The sequence below is a fragment of the Lampetra planeri genome, chromosome 6 (genome assembly GCF_965212315.1).
Source record: "Lampetra planeri chromosome 6, kcLamPlan1.2.h2, whole genome shotgun sequence".
NCBI classification, from domain to species: Eukaryota; Metazoa; Chordata; class Hyperoartia; order Petromyzontiformes; family Petromyzontidae; genus Lampetra; species Lampetra planeri.
The window spans coordinates 5833281-5850791 of record NC_136112.1 but is presented as its reverse complement, the minus strand read 5'-3'; the positions used below and the strand labels follow the sequence as shown (position 1 = coordinate 5850791).

Sequence of the window (17511 nt, the reverse complement as noted above, 5' to 3'; positions counted from 1 at the left end):
CCATTAAGCCTGCTGTATATTTGGATTTCGCATGTTCTCCCCGTGGTCGCGGGGATTTTTATCCTCTAGTTTTTCCCTCCAGATTTAGAAACATGCGTTTAGAGTATTTGACTCCAGTACATATCCATGTGATAAGCCACTTTGTTGAGCTATCAGTTGTGGCCAGGTCACTTCTGAAAAAATGTACCCGTAAAAACAAAGTTTTTCACTATAAATCCTTTATATGCGTGGCGGCTAGAGTCCTCTCGTCCTCTGGCTTGAGATGGCTGCCACCTATGGGTCAGATGATTGCCTGCCACCATTAAGCAATTGGTAATTAAATATAATTTACTTTTTTCCTAAAAAGTGTAAAATTTTGGAAAAAAATTTTCACGAAAATAAATTGTCACGCACAACGAGTCTGTGTGCAAAATGTCAGCTCGATTGGATCACGGGAAGTGGGTTAAAAAACGACCGAAAGATTTGCACGGTCGTAAGCGCGCAAGCAAGCAAGTGAACTTAATATAAAGGATTTAAAAATAGCTTTATAGCTCAGCAGACTTTACCTAGTAAAATAATAACTAGTAATAGATTCGCAAAGCCTCAGTCACACCTGAGAAGCAAGATAACCATGAACAATTGACTGATAACCAAGATGGAAATCCAAGATGGGCAAACTCAGCTATAGATTAAATTAAATATAATGCAATGCACAGGACTACACATGCTATGACATATGGCTCAGTTCAGAAACATGATGATGATGATGATAATAATTAACAACAAAATTCAACACAAACTGAAAAAGCATGGTAGAGATGCATTCTTCAAATTATACCGTTGAGGCAGAAAGAGGAAGACCTGTACGAACGAACATAATTGAACCTTATGGCGGGACCCCGGGGTCCCGAATAAACGGAAGTCCAAATCGTAATTAATAAATGTATTTTTGTCGACTCCGTCCCACCAAGTACATAAACGCCTCGACCCACCTGGCGCGGATCATTCTGTTGTCATGTCGTGTCCAAGCGCAGCAGCGAGGACGAATGCGCAGAAGAGCTGAACAAGCGAATGCTGCACTCCATGCTCGGGTATGGGCAGGATCATGAGTCTTATCCAAAGCTGCTCAAACTGCCTAGGCGACTTAAGTCCTCTATTTGTCATAACGGTATGCATAATATAGTGAAATTGCTCTCTTATCTTAATTATTATTTGTGACCTACCATTCGATTACAATCCTATTACCTGCAGATATTTAACAGATGAGATGCGTTGCACCGTTAATTCCTCCTGTTTGATAATTAATACTTCTCTTGTCCGTATGCATCTGTGCAGATAGGTTTTTTTTGCGGTTAAGCCAGTCCCCACATACCGCTCGTATCAATGTGGATAAGAGAAGCGGTGACCCACTACTTAGTGGAGTGACATTGGTATAAACGTTTGTGACAATATGAACAGCGCATTGAACACGCGTACTATTTTATGTACTGTTTACAAAGTGTGTTCACAAATCCACACTAAGAAGCACGACGATTAACAGAGGGGTGTAAATACATGTTTCGATAGTGTATTTAAATAGAGGTACTGCGGGTAAGTAGTTTTCAGTTTTCAAGGTATAGTTTAACAAGACAAACACTTTACACCATCCTTCAACCCCATTCGTGAACAAGTATAACCCGTAAAAACAAAGTTTTTCACTATAAATCCTTCATATGCGTGGCGGCTAGAGTCCTCTCGTCCTCTGGCTTGAGATGGCTGCCACCTATGGGTCAGATGATTGCATTGCACCATTAAGCAATTGGTAATTAGATATAATATTTTTGTCCTAAAAAGTGTAACATTTTTGAAAACAATTTTCACGAACATCAATTGTCACACACAACGAGTCTGTGTGGAAAATGTCAGCTCGATTGGATCACGGGAAGTGGGTTAAAAAACGACCGAAAGATTTGCACGGTCCTAAGCAAGCAAGCGAACTTAATATAAAGGATTTTAAAAGAGTAAAGTTTTTGTTTACATTAAAATATGTTTATGCGAGGGGGCGAGGGCTCCCGCCATAAGCTTCATATACAGGTTAAAGGCATAATTCAAACTGTAAAATATATGTGAGAGCAGAGCAGGACGCATCGCTCAGAGGTTTGGTGGCTGATGGTCAAGTATAAGGATGGAGTGGCATATTCTTAGGTTTTTTCACTAAAGTCACGTAGGTAAAAAATTAAAATTAATAAAAGTAAAATAAAAATCACGACGTTTCGGAGGCAACACAAGCTTCCGTCTTCAGGTGGAACCGTCACAGCACGATAGCTGTATCAAGTGAGAGACATTCCAAGAACACTGTTTGTATATATACTGGTTGAGGGTGGGAGGAGCCAAGGTAGGCCCTGAATATTATTTTTGTGAGGTTCGGTGCGGCTGAAGCACGCTGTTAGGAATGAGCCTTTGTTGTGTGGAGTGGCAGTCGTGAAATCAGCTCGTTGCGCAGGTGCTGGGTGATTTATCACAAACCAGGATCATGAGGGCTACAGTCGGCTTCGGGAGCCCTTTATCAAGCAGTGGATAGATTATTGCTGCTGAGCATGACAATAGATTATTTAGATATTTTTTGCTGCTCGACATTTAAGCCACTTCATTGGGCTATCATTTGTGGCCAGGTAGTGTCGGAAAAAGAAGTTAATAGCTCAGTGGGCTTTATCTGGTAAGATAAAACAAATCGTTTTTTATATTTGTATATTTTTTTCAGTGATTTGTTTACGTTTCCTATACTTTGTACTCCTATTGTGTTTTTGTATAGTTTTCTGTTGTCACGTTCTTACCCCGTCCCTCAACTGGATATCTGTGAAAAGAGCTTCATAGCTCATCAGATTCCTTCAGTATAAATACAGGTTCTGATTCAGAATAATAATGCATAGTAATTAATGTACAGAATACAAATTCACCCTCCTAACCAAATACCATTGATACAGTGTATAACCTTTGATTGACTTTTATTTACTTGTCAGCTGTCAGTGCTTAAACAATGTTCGTAAACATCTTTGTTAAATATGCACATTGCACAATGGTAAACATTACTTAGGACATACTGTGTATGTGTCTATTGTGTTTATTTTACTTAATGCAAAAGTGTTATATGATTATTAATATTAATTTTTAAATACTTATTGTAAAGACGTTCATAGGAACCTGAGAAAAAGTATAGCATGTAAAATATATAATACATTTTAAATTGCATTGCCATGTAACACTTCCAATGATGCATTACTAAATTCACACTGTGTCAGCATGATGCATGGACTTTTTAAACTGTGCGCATCATTATTTTTCAAGTAAGCCATATCTTTCAGCTACACATAGCTTTGGTGGGGCTTTTTTTGTAATTTGCATTTTATTCAATCTTCAAACCAAACCTGGTGTGTTCCAGAGATTATAATGTGCTTTTTAAAAATTCACAACTTGAAGGATTACTGCATTTCATGGCCAGGATTTTAAAGCAACAGAACCATAATCTAATTGTGCAATTTGTTACACCTGCCGCCTATGCGATGCCATTTGATGCATGGGTCTTTTTAAGGGCCTCCCTGAAAGTTAATTGGCACAGTAATTTAAACATTTAATACTTTAACATGCAACGATGGCTCTGTGACTTAACCAGTGATTACTTAACATCAGGGGCACACACAGGGGCTCCACGTCATTTAGGGATGCATTATCAGGATTATCTACGGACACACGTTGGAGGTATCCTATTATAAAAGTTTAAGGTACAGCCCTGTAATTGCTTGCTAATGCCACTGCTGGCAGAAGTGCCTCTATTAGAGAGCCCCTCTAGAGGGTAATTTCACCGACTCTTCATTATACCCCAGCACACACGACATGGTGATCGGCTGTGTTATACCGATTTATAGTGCTGGGTGGACAGAGGCAGGACGATTTATTAAATGTGTTCAATGTTTCAACTTTCGCACTGAAATATCAAATCGGTGACGTCTGCTGATTTCCCTCCCTTGTATTTAATTCTCCCAGCATCATCCCAACTTTTTCTTATTATATCGGACCCAAAACTTGATGGGGCCGCCACACCGTGGCAAACAAGAGCCTGAGAAAACACTCAGACCTTGTGGAGAAAAGATGAATAAATTGATGAAAATATTATTAAAATAGGGGCCTAATTTATTTTCTAACACACCAGAAGCCTGTTGATTTATATGTTGCCAGAAAATAAGATAAAGTTTTCGTTAATTTTTGATGAGGTGAAAATGGCCAAATCAGCAGGGAATTTGCACAAATTTGGCCATTGTTTTATGCACAATTCAGTGGAAACCACCGCTCTACCAAAAAAATAATTGAGATCTAAGTGTTTTGTCTTCCTGAGGATTTTTAGTGAATGCTTGGGCAAACGACAGATTGTGCTCTTGTGAATCATTTATGGCGTTACTACCGTGGCATCTACATTTACTTTACCTTCATTATTGCTAAATAAATAAAAATTATTCAACACAAAATAAATAGAATAATTATGTGATTTTCTACACGTAAACATTTTTTTAATTAGCATAGCAGTGGCAATTAATTTTGGCTGTCGTAAAGGTCACGGCCAAAGCTACTGTTATAATGCAGCACTCTCCGCTGCATATAAGTTTTCTCTGAAATGCAAGCTACAAATAACTGATTTTGCAACGTGCCCAGCAGCATTTAAATGACCCAGTTTATCCTCCAGCACAGATAACCTGGAAACGATCTGGCTACATCATTTATGTAGAATTTTAATTGTTTACACAGATAACTTAAATAAGAAAATGTGAATTCAGAATGTGTTTCCCTCCTATTTATATTAAAATACATTACCGCGTGTTCTGACATTATAGTTTTTTGACGACGCATATGTGTAATATATATGTATGATATATATTTTTTAAGTGTGACATCTAAACATCAAATTGCCATGTCGCAATTAGACATATTTCTCTTTGTAAGGCTCATTCACCATTTAGCGAGTTCTAGAGATGACAAACTGGCTTGTGACACCACCATGGAGGAGCAATTACAAATATAAGTTCAAGAATGAAAGTGACAGCAAAGGAATGGAACACGTCTGAAATATTGCCCACTAAGGAGATGGAGCAATGAAATCAGCTCGTGTGCAGGTGCTGGGTGGGTTATTACATCACAGATTCATGGGAGATGACAGTGGCTTGGGGAGGCCTTCATTCAGCAGTGGGTGCCACGGTGACAAGATGTTAACTCCCTCACCTGGTATGCAGGAGTTCGTGGGTTCGATCCTGACCCTAATGCTTGTATATTTAGAATTTGCATGTTCTCACCGTGGTCGCATGGATTTTTCTTCCACATTTAGAAACGTGCTTTGGGAGTATTTGGCTGCTATACATTTTCCACGTGATATGCCACTTTGTTGAGCTATCATTTGTGGCCAGGTCACTTCTGAAAAAGAGCTATATAGCTCAGTGAGCCTTACCTGGTAAAATATATTTATATATGTATATAAATAGTTTACTTTATGGGATCGACAATGTATAGTGATGATGATTATCATCATCATCGTGATGACTTCATTAACCATTTCACCAATTTAGAGATGACAATCTGTCTTGTGACACTACCCTGTAAGGGGAATTAAAAATATGGGTCGACCCAAGCTTTCTTGGGTGAACAAGTGAAATTGCAAACAAATAAGTACAAATACGATGTAGTTCAAAAAGGTCCAAGCGTATTTCCACATTCAAACAACAATTCAGTGACATGTTGCATCGATAGTCCCAATGCCAATTTTTTAATTACGGCTACTTGTAATTAATCAGGTATATATGCATTGCGATTTTATGGCTGTATGAAATTTATAGTCATTGATAACGTGGAAATTTAAAGCACATTTTAGAAAAGCATTTTTGTGCTTGCCATACAATGGTGATTGTGATTTGTAACCTTGGCTTCACGTGACCCTATTTTGCTCATACATTGGGAAAAGGAAATAATGTTTTCAAGCAGCGTTCTGTCTCTTAAAGCTCCGTTAGCATTGCTTGGTTTTACAAAATGGATGCAATTAATAGCTATAACCCAGATCACAGATCAGTGTGTAATTCAGTTAATTAACAATGGAAAATGTATTAACTTGTAGAAGTTGTCATGAATGTACTACAAAGCTACTTTTAAAGGATGATTCGATCACCTAACAATATAGTTTAACACGTAGGCTTTCGCGACCAATATCATCCATAATACAGGTATTTTTTTGGGTTAGATCGCATAAATATAAACGTGTCGTTATACCCACCACCACCCAACACAGCCAATTAGTAAAGTGTGTTACGTAGACATAGCATGCCAATTCGTTACTAGTACAGCACACCGGTGTGTTGGATTGGCATGTTCTGTTTACGTGACAAACCTTACTAATTGGCTGTGTCGAGTGGTGGCGGGTTTAACAACACATTTATATTTAGGTTATCTAACCCACAAATCCCTGTATTATGGACCTAACAATATGTACATCAGATATCTTAAAGTTAATTAAGCTTATTATAAAGGTGGTGCACTCAGATAAATGTACATTAAGGTCATGCTAAACCCATTATAGCATGAGAATGTGGGGTAAACCCCACATTCACCTACTGACCCTGTGCGGTTTTTTTTATTCGTGAAAGGTCACCAGAAGTAAAGCTTAGCATAGCAATTTGCATTTACATTGGATGACCTAATTTATTAATTTACAAGTAAGTGCCTTTATCATGCACTCCAAAATGTTCAGCTATTGCTACTTTAAAATAACCACTTGAGTGTATGATAAACATTGCATGTGTCATTCTTAATTAATATCGCCGATACATTTGTTGCAGGGGTCCATTGTTATTCTTTGCAGAATGGAACAATGCTTTAATCCTGGGACAAACTAAACACAGCAGAATTTAGCATAAAACTACTTCATTCTATCTCCCGGCATGACAATTGAATAAATGGGCTTCTCTCTTTCTTAACCCCCCCCCCAGCCCCCCTGCAAGCTCTGCCCAGTCAGCAGTTTCAATGGGTACATCACAGTGAGTCAATCGGCAGGTCCGGGTAAAGTGTGGGTACTCTTCTTCCAAGATGACTTGCCAGCGTGGAAGAATGGGCCAAATGCCCTCTGGAGGAGATTCTCCAGAGCTCCCTCGAGTGGAAGCCCTTCCACTAGCAGTGGTGTAAGCGAGCAGTTGCAAGGGTGGCACACTTCTTCTTGGTTCTTTCGGTAAAGTCACGTAGAAGGGAAATAATAAAATAATAAAAATAAAACATAATAAAATATTATTTTAAATTTCGATTTAAAGCTTTCGTGACTGCAGGGTTTCATCTTCTTGGTTCTTTCGGTAAAGTCACGTAGAAGGGAAATAATAAATTAATAAAAATAAAACATAATAAAATATTATTTAAAAGTTCGATTTAAAGCTTTCGTGACTGCAGGGATTCATCTTCTTGGTTCTTTCGGTAAAGTCACGTAGAAGGGAAATAATAAAATAATAAAAATACAACATAATAAAATATTATTTTAAATTTCGATTTAAAGCTTTCGTGACTGCAGGGATTCATCTTCTTGGTTCTTTCGGTAAAGTCACGTAGAAGGGAAATAATAAAATAATAAAAATAAAACATAATAAAATATTATTTTAAATTTCCATTTAAAGCTTTCGTGACTGCAGGGTTTCATCTTCTTGGTTCTTTCGGTAAAGTCACGTAGAAATAAAAATAAACATAATAAAATATTATTTTAAATTTCGATTTAAAGCTTTCGTGACTGCAGGGATTCATCTTCTTGGTTCTTTCGGTAAAGTCACGTAGAAGGGAAATAATAAAATAATAAAAATAAACATAATAAAATATTATTTTAAATTTCGATTTAAAGCTTTCGTGACTGCAGGGATTCATCTTCTTGGTTCTTTCGGTAAAGTCACGTAGAAGGGAAATAATAAAATAATAAACATAAAACATAATAAAATATTATTTTAAATTTCGATTTAAAGCTTTCGTGACTGCAGGTCTGTCGGGGAGACAGCGTCTGAATGACCTGGTCTTCACCTGAGGACGGCTGCTTGCGTTGTGGCCGAAACGTCGTGAGAATTATTTTATTATGTTTTATTTTTATTATTTTATTTCCCTTCTACGTGACTTTACCGAAAGAACCAAGAAGATGAATCCCTGCAATCACGGTGGCACACTTCTACAATTTAAGTTAGACATTGGTTCCAGATGGTAGGGACTGCCGTAATCACTTCATGCCGTTGTTTGTTCATCTTGTTTTCTGAGAAACTTGTTTGCATGAAAAAAAGAATCATCATGGAAATAACAGCGAGTGACCCTCAAAATCAGTCAGAATGCAAAGCAAAATACAAACGCATATTTTTGAGTTGTAATCGCCAACCACTACTGCTGTTTTAGTTTTGTTTGTGTGGGGGGCGCAAAACCCCAGCAAATAACATCATGCATTTGCCGAGGAAAACTGCTTGATAGATCACGACTAAATTAATGAAATAAATAAAAGCATTGCTCTTGGAAGAAAAACAATCTAATTATGTCACGAGGAGCAAATGCCACCGTGAAAATAGAAGCCAAGAGAAATAATTGCACGTAAAGGAATGCGAACCAAAGTGAGGGGGGTTTGATAGAATCGGGACATATGTGAGACTGAGATGGGTTGCACACATCCTGGACTGTGGGCAGCAGCCAGCAGCTGCATCGTTTCTCTCTCGCAACGCATCTGATAAATCATTACTTTTATGGTTTCATTTTCTGCCATCGCCACGTTAGGTTCCCAATTGATGCCAATTTCATATTAAGAAAAATAGAATGTGCTTTGTATTAATGTGCTTTGTGTCAATGAACCAACAAACCACATTGACATACAGTGTACATTGCTGCAGAGGGAAAATATCAAAAGTTGCTAATGCCTATGCCAAGGTCTCGTTGAATGGTAGCAATTGGGGATGATAAAGCCATATAATCCCATAGGATCAAAAGAATGCGCATATGTCACAGTGAAAGCAAGCATAGTTGGAGGTAGAGCACAATATTATGCCAGTGGCCTGTTTTTATTTTTGCCCAAGGCAACCATAATTTCCAGTTGACATTGCAGCCCACTTTCATATCAGGAATGCAATATAATTTGACTATCCTGAGAAAGCATGTTTGGCATTTCTGTTACGAAAAGTGTTTAATCTCGACAGCAAGACATTTAGATTGCGTTTTCATTTCCCTTTGATGTCCAGTGAGTTCCACAGGACATGGCTAAAACGTGACTGATATAAATATTTGATTGTTGGACATTCCTTCTGCACCTTGTTACCCAATTATAAAATATACATAAATTGTCTTTGAGTGGACTGCTAATATGTAATATATGCAAAACTGTCTGAATGTAAAATGTGTTTTGTTTAAAATATGCAGAGCAGTGAGCTTTCTATCTAAATGACAAATGTGCTGTCCAGCTAGCCTCTCCTGACCTGCAGATAACGGCTATAAATGTAGATAAATCTGTGTACAACGCAAAAGGTGAATTTGTGTGCATTCCTACTTTGAAGAAATGAAAATCAATGTGTATTTTTGAACTGCCCTGCTTCCTTTTTAAATACAGTATTTGCTTGGTCAGATATGTTCGATGTAAGCTATTTATAAATACATAGTTGTGCTTTGCTAAAACGAAATGGTATTTCCTAAGAAAGTTGCAAAGCGTGTTCTGAAAGAGTATTAATTAAAACATAACTAAGAAATTGCAACGGCAACAACGCCGTATACAGCGTGAATATTTGACTTGTTTTATGGAACTTTTATTCTCAACACGGACTTCTGAGAGAATATATTTGAAAGCATTGTTACACAGTATTACTATCTACATTCGCATGTCTATTCCTATAGGGCCACCATTAAACACTCCCTTCCATCGCCCGTGCCAGCAAGGATGGTTTGTGCGCTTGAGTGCATTTCCCTTCATAAGCATATTTCGCTAAGGATGTTTGTCTTCAATCAACAGTTACAAATGGCATAAATTAAACTCCCATCGTCTTTGTGATGCACTGTGCTGTACATAGCTTATTTTTTATATATATGTGTGTGTGTGTTTTATAACTCTTAAAATATAATTGGACAGCCTCTGTGCGCAGTTGACTTCCAAGTGTGGCTGTTCATGTCTGCAAACCAGCGCTGCTAAGGGTCGGTTGTTGAGACACTCATCCGGCCATATTATAGTTCCTTCATGGCTGCTACCGCCTTTCAGTGTACTGTGGTTGTGTGCCAATATAGAGGACTTTTAAGGCAGACATGAATGTCCACGAATGATAAACTAGATTACCAGAGTTTGGTGGTTTTAATGTTAATTCTTGAACATGTTCGGCCCACGTGTTAATCCACTCCTGGATGTGGGCCTCCCTATGCTTCTCTATGTTGTGAAGGCAGAGAGGGGTTATTTCACCATACTTCACCATGCCCGTCAAATTGGGTTGATAAAAGTGCGAGGAGTTCAGAGCAACAATGGATTTTGTTGGTTGCTATATTAACAAATATGCCTTATTCTTGTGAAGCCATCAATAAGGATTTTGTTTATGTGTAGTGAGTCCAACTGAGTCGCAGACGTTCTTCCTTTTAGAGGCAACACATTTATTGTAACACCGTGACACAAAGAGGTAACTGCCTCTTTACCAGATACAGCTTAGGGTGGGGACCACCCAGCTAACTACCCTATTCTCAGGTTTTTTCGGTAAAGTCACGTAGGTAAAAACATTAAAATTAATGAAAGTAAAATAAAACAAAACAAAAATAAAATTCACGACGTTTCGGAGGCAACACAAGTCTCCGTCATCAGGTGGGACCGTCACAGCCGAATTAGCTGCATCAAGTGAAGCAATGATTCAAGATGTAATCCCTTATAAGCAAGTTGAAGGGAGGTGGAGAGGGGGGGAGAGCTTATCAGGCTGTGGTAGCCAATGAATGGAAACGTATCGGGAGGGAGGAGGAGCGGCGATCAAAGACTGCACGCAGTGCTCAACACAATGAATGGAGACGCGCCGGGACGGAGGGCGAGCGGTGATCAAAGACATCACGTAGTGCTCACCGCTCGCCCTCCGTCCCGGCGCGTCTCCATTCATTGTGTTGAGCACTGCGTGCAGTCTTTGATCGCCGCTCGCCCTCCGTCCCGACACGTCTCCATTCATTATGTTGAGCACTGCGTGCAGTCTTTGATCACCGCTCCTCCTCCCTCCCGATACGTTTCCATTCATTGGCTACCACAGCCTGATAAGCTCTCCCCCCCCCCTCTCCACCTCCCTTCAACTTGCTTATAAGGGATTACATCTTGAATCATTGCTTCACTTGATGCAGCTAATTCGGCTGTGACGGTCCCACCTGATGACGGAGACTTGTGTTGCCTCCGAAACGTCGTGAATTTTATTTTTGTTTTGTTTTATTTTACTTTCATTAATTTTAATGTTTTTACCTACGTGACTTTACCGAAAAAACCTGAGAATATGAATCATTGCAGTCACGAAAGCTTCAAATCTAGAATTAACTACCCTATACAGAGGAGTTACTGCTACAAAGGGTCGGACCCTCACTCGGGTCTCCGGTTGCCTCGTAGGACGAAGAGCTTCAGCTTGTAGATGTAGTGCTTCCCGCTTGTAGATGTAGAGCTTCCCGCTTGTAGGTGTAGAGCTTCCAGCTTGTAGGTGTAGAGCTTCCAGCTTGTAGGTGTAGAGCTTCCCGCTTGTAGATGTAGAGCTTCCCGCTTGTAGATGTTGAGCTTCCAGCTTGTAGATGTTGAGCTTCCAGCTTGTAGATGTTGAGCTTCCAGCTTGTAGATGTAGAGCTTCCCGCTTGTAGATGTTGAGCTTCCAGCTTGTAGACGTGGAGCTTCCAGCTTGTAGGTGTAGAGCTTCCCGCTTGTAGATGTTGAGCTTCCAGCTTGTAGATGTAGAGCTTCCCGCTTGTAGATGTTGAGCTTCCAGCTTGTAGATGTTGAGCTTCCAGCTTGTAGACGTGGAGCTTCCAGCTTGTAGATGTAGAGCTTCCCGCTTGTAGATGTTGAGCTTCCAGCTTGTAGATGTAGAGCTTCCCGCTTGTAGATGTTGAGCTTCCCGCTTGTAGATGTAGAGCTTCCCGCTTGTAGATGTTGAGCTTCCAGCTTGTAGACGTGGAGCTTCCAGCTTGTAGATGTAGAGCTTCCCGCTTGTAGATGTTGAGCTTCCAGCTTGTAGACGTGGAGCTTCCAGCTTGTAGGTGTAGAGCTTCCCGCTTGTAGATGTTGAGCTTCCAGCTTGTAGATGTAGAGCTTCCCGCTTGTAGATGTTGAGCTTCCAGCTTGTTGATGTTGAGCTTCCAGCTTGTAGACGTGGAGCTTCCAGCTTGTAGATGTTGAGCTTCCCGCTTGTAGATGTAGAGCTTCCAGCTTGTAGACGTGGAGCTTCCAGCTTGTAGGTGTGGAGCTTCCCGCTTGTAGAATGCAGCGACCCCGGTCCCTCTCAGGGACCCGCCTTATATCCCCCTATGGTCGGGACCACTCCGCCCTAGGCCCCGCCCACCTTCTCGAGCATTCTCGTTTCCTCTCCATCCTTCTCAAGAGCTCTCCCCGGACACGTGATCACCCACTAGTCCCCCCACCTGGGGCCTTCTCTGTGTGGACATTCCAGATCACGTTTTCTACGGGGTCAACCAGAGTGCCACGGCCCGGGGCAACCCTGCCCCTGGGCTGACACTCACCCCCTCCCCCTCGGGGGAGCCCCCACCACACGCTGTGCGTGGTGCCCGCACTATCCCAGCCCCGCTAGGGCTGTTATTACACACAACCACCCCACACCGTGCTGTCCACGATGTAGGAACATCGAACGGCACGACCCTTCCGGGCCGGCACCATACAGTGACATCCCCGATGGCACTACAGTTGCACAAGGCATTGTACACAAATATCATTGATGAACAAAATACGTATAGGTACAGATATATGCATTTCCCCAATTTGAAATGCAATATTGTGCTGGACTGACATGTGTGTTTTAAATCGATGACTTCTTTTAGTTGATGGAGAACTCCTGCTGCCTTGTTTATAAACTAATATCATAAATGGCAGGAAAAGTTTTGATATTTTATTGAAACGAAAAAAAACAAGTATAGTTTTTTTTTAAACGTAAGCACATGGTGATATTTTGGAGTGCGCGAAGTAGCCCAGTAGATTTATTTCATGTGCATGTATTTATCGCGTTTAATTTCATGCTGTGTGTATTAACAGTAGGAGTTGTAAAATTGGCATGCAGTGCAATTCACAGCATCAAAAGATATCTGCGATCTCTAACGGGTTGTTTTATGCTGAGACGAATCAATCAAGATTTTGTCTGCGTATTTCGACAATACTGTGGATGAGCCAGTCAAGCCAGCTCTTCAGCTGTTAATCTGCATTGTTGTGTTTTTTGTTTGAAATATGGTGTCATTCAGCCAATGACTAAAATCAACCGGCATGTGTCCAGTCTTATCAGGTTTTGAACCTGGTAACGATGAGCTCGAATTGGTGACCGCCTTGCTCAAGAGGTGCCACAGGCTGACGTGGGCCTATGTTGTCAGCAGATAGTAGCTCAGAAAAATTCACAATTGCAATTGAATTATGCTCCCAACCCACACTGTCCAGTGTGGTGAAGTATGGTCATATAACCCCCAATGACTTTTGAGAAAGTCTTCATCTCGCATGAAAAAAGGGGCTATACACATGCGTGCTGTTATAATGATCCACAGGGTTGAGTTGTACGCATGGTCATGGAAAAGTTTATATTCTCAGTGTATATGATTAAAAAAAAAACATCGTTGGACATTACAAATGTTTACTCATGCAGCAGGCACAGACATGTGTGTGCATTCTATGTCACATACATTCGTATTGCACACACAGACAAAGCACAGCGAGTGTTGGTGAAGGTCGTGAGCAGAGTGCAGGACATTCACAATACATTTAAAAGTATGCACGTATGGTGGTTATTTCCTTATTAGGAAACAAATAACTAACATTTGCAAGCAATTGTAAAACTAATTATAAGATGTATATGTAGAATATTGTATATATTCCACTGGGGGATAAACGGTAATGGTAATTGACAGTAGTTTGTCATGCATTGTGGTGCTTTCATTCAGCCCTTTCTGCAGGGCTCGGCATACCGAGTAAATGTCAATACTACACATTTGGACACCGTTGTTTACATTCGCCATTTCACTGTCATGTCATTTGGGCTGTCAAATTACATTAACTGACCTCATTTCAGGCCAATTTCCATTTCACCAAAAGTCAATAGGATATGTATTTATCTTTTTTATAATTCTGTGTTATTTAAAAAAAAATTGCAGTAAGAGTTGTGGTATTTGTGTGTGTTCAGTCTTAATAGGAAAGTTACAATGAGCACTGTACGAGTATATGTTAGCTCTAATCAACAATTCTACATTTAAACAAAACGTTCAAATAGAAAAACAAAGCGGCAATGCACAATTTAATAAATAATCGCTGAATACTGTGTATTTCTCAATGTGAATATCAGTCCATTCTCCTTCACGGTTATTGCAGAAATGTTTGAAATGTATCATTTATTCTGGCAAGTCAGCCCTGAAAAGGTGACATCAATCTGCAGTAAATGAAATGGAATTTGTGCAAAAACAATATTTCCTTCGGAATAGGAAAAATGTTAAACGTGGTCCATGGAACACATTACTGGATTTATGCTCTGCAATGTGCAAACATGAGTTGTACAATATTGGCACTAGCTGCTCAGCATTACATCCGATTGCAGGTTAATGGCGATTAAAACTTCAATCTGCGTAGCATACACACTTTTAAAGGCCTGTGTTATTGTGTACGTTACATCAATCGTTGTATGCGTGAGTCCACGTAAAAATAGTGTTCAACACACATGGCTAAAGGGGTAAACATTGGAGAAAATGCGACACCCTTTTATCGTGTTCAAAGCAGAAACACTCATGAAGTACAGTAGAATGGCTTCGCTGAAGGAAATAAAGAAAGAGTGGATTTTCAAAACCATATGTCTCAAAGCCAATGCCAAAAACTTGTTACCGGCCATGATACACGTTGATTAAAATGTGAGAGACAGATTTTGATTGCTTCAAATGTGGCAGATAAAAAAAATCAAGATTACTTGTTGTATGCCTTGCAGAGTGAAAGGGAAGAAAGGGATGACCCTGCAAGCGGTTGAATCGAGCAACCCTGGTGTCTGGGATGCAGCTATGGACGACGACGGGGGAAACAAACACACGACGATCAGGATTCAGCTCCACAAGAGAGGGAGCCCGACGGACACCAACAGGTACATTGCCAACGTTTCACATTTGCACGCCACCGGTTTTTTTTTTTCGCGTGAGATTTGACGGGTTTCAGAAAAAGACTGAGCATTTGGGTGTGATTGATATCGATTTGTTTGCAATGCACAGTGACATTGTGGATGCGGTTAGGGGGGGGGGGCGAAAGTGGTTCAAAGCACACTGGCATGAAAACATCCAACTGTCAATGACTTCCATGAAATTATTACTGCTGTGTTACTTTGAATTAACTGAAAGTTTTAATCTGCAAAATATACACGCTGCTCGGTGGAACTGTGCCATAAACATTTGTGGGAGGGGGAGAAGGGGGATTCTAGTAATTTTTGTGAGAATATTTCTGTACGCATTACAAATCTTAATTGTCAGCTGAAATTACATAATCTCAAAGCCACTCGCTGTTGGGTTAAGCCAAATCGGCAAACAAATGGTACAGATGTGATATTTGAATGCCGGGTAAATTTCAACTCGGGAGCATTTGTGTAATGTTTGACCTATCTTCATTTCCTATGTTTGTGCAGCACGGGAACAGAGGAGATTGCACAGCTGATGTTTGAGATCAGCAGTGTGAGCAGCCTATCCGCCACACGCCGAATCCTCTGGCAGGTGGACTACGTTGACAAGTCCGTGACAACGGGACAAGTCTATGTCACAACTGAGCTCACGGTGACTCAGAAAGACATTTCTGCCATCTTGCCTATTGCAGAGGTAAAGTATGGCCTGGTTTCTTGCATATGTACAAAATAAACGGTATTACGCGAAGGGCAACATCATGGTATAGGCCTTGGCATGATCTACACATGTCCATAGAACACCTAAAGTTGCCCCAATGTACAGCCATCGGAATGTAAAAATGTCCCAAATGTGTCTGTGGTCATATTAAACGTGCGAGAGTAATATCTACCTCACATCTAATGCCTACCTAATTGTGTCACATGTGCTACACCTTTTCTTATGTATTCTGTTCAATGCTGAACTCTTAAGTGAAGTACAAAGATGTGTGCTCTGAATGGAGGGACATTGTAATGTGAGCATGATGAGATGTAACATCAACAAGAAAAGGGGCTGCGCAGCATCAGTGAGAGATATTCACCTTTACGCTGGTATATCATTCATGAAAGCTAGATATTGTACCACTGACCTCTATCTCTGTTTAGCAACACTGCCCCCCTTATTTGTTACGATGAGACCAGCGCGCATCAGAACCTGGGGACTTTATCTACTGCTAGTTATATATACAGTATAGGCCTGTCCCTTCATTGAAATATAAAACCATTATTTCGTCATCTGCTTTTAAATAATTGCTTCAATAGTGAGCTGGTGTATAACTAACGAGGATTTTTATCAACACTAAGGGATAGTTTTTTTGTTTTACAGAGAAGATATGCAACAACATGAGCGTTAGTTTTTCTTATTGCGTTGTTTCACGTACTGTAATTTACTTTTTTTGGACAATGGTTCTGGAATTCAGTAATGTATTACAGCTCGTAATAAATGTTTTGTATGGGGTTAGATCGCGTAAATATAAATGTGTCGTTAACCCACTACCACAGAACACGGCCGGTTAGTAAGGTTTGTTACTAAACAAAATGTGCAAATTAGTTACTACTTCGTGTGTTTGAGAGTAAACCCACAACATTTACAATTTGAGTGCAGCGTTTCTCTGGTGATTAGAATCAGCCTCATAAAGAGAGTAATTTGCCGGATGATGCTGGATGAAATTGCCAGCGAAACGTCGTACTCAAATTGTATATGTTGTGCATTTACTCTCCAACACACCGGTGGGCTGAAGTAGTGACGAATTGGCACATTTCGTTTACGTGACAAACCTTACTGGCTGCGTCGGGTGGTGGAGGGTTACGGCAATTTTTACTTACGCGATCTAACCCAAAACCCTTTATTATTAATAATATTGGTCGCGAAAGGCTACGTGTTACACAAAGTAAGGTGATGTCATCATCATGATCCTATCGGGTGCGAAGATCAGAGGTGGGTCAATGGTCACTAAAGCCTCCGTGTTAAAATGTATTACAAGTTTATCTCATCTGTGGTAGAACCCTCACCATCGATTACTTGTAAAGTACCACTCGAGAGATACACACGATATCCACTAGGTATCTCTATACATACACGGATATCTGAACTAACGGCTTCACAGTCTGAAGAGAAAAAGCACCAAACACAAGTTGCATATGGGTCTATTCC

General features: G+C 40.2%; 1 protein-coding gene across 1 annotated transcript in view; it reads left to right on the top strand.

Annotated features, from left to right (window-relative positions):
• The window catches only part of LOC144719649 (transmembrane protein 132E-like), a 125898-nt gene that overhangs the window by 78627 nt on the left and 29760 nt on the right, over nt 1-17511 (top strand). Inside the window, exons 3-4 of the mRNA XM_078595786.1 lie at nt 15147-15296; nt 15828-16014. Coding sequence (XP_078451912.1) covers nt 15147-15296; nt 15828-16014 — 337 coding nt within the window. The remainder of the gene's footprint in view (nt 1-15146; nt 15297-15827; nt 16015-17511) is intronic.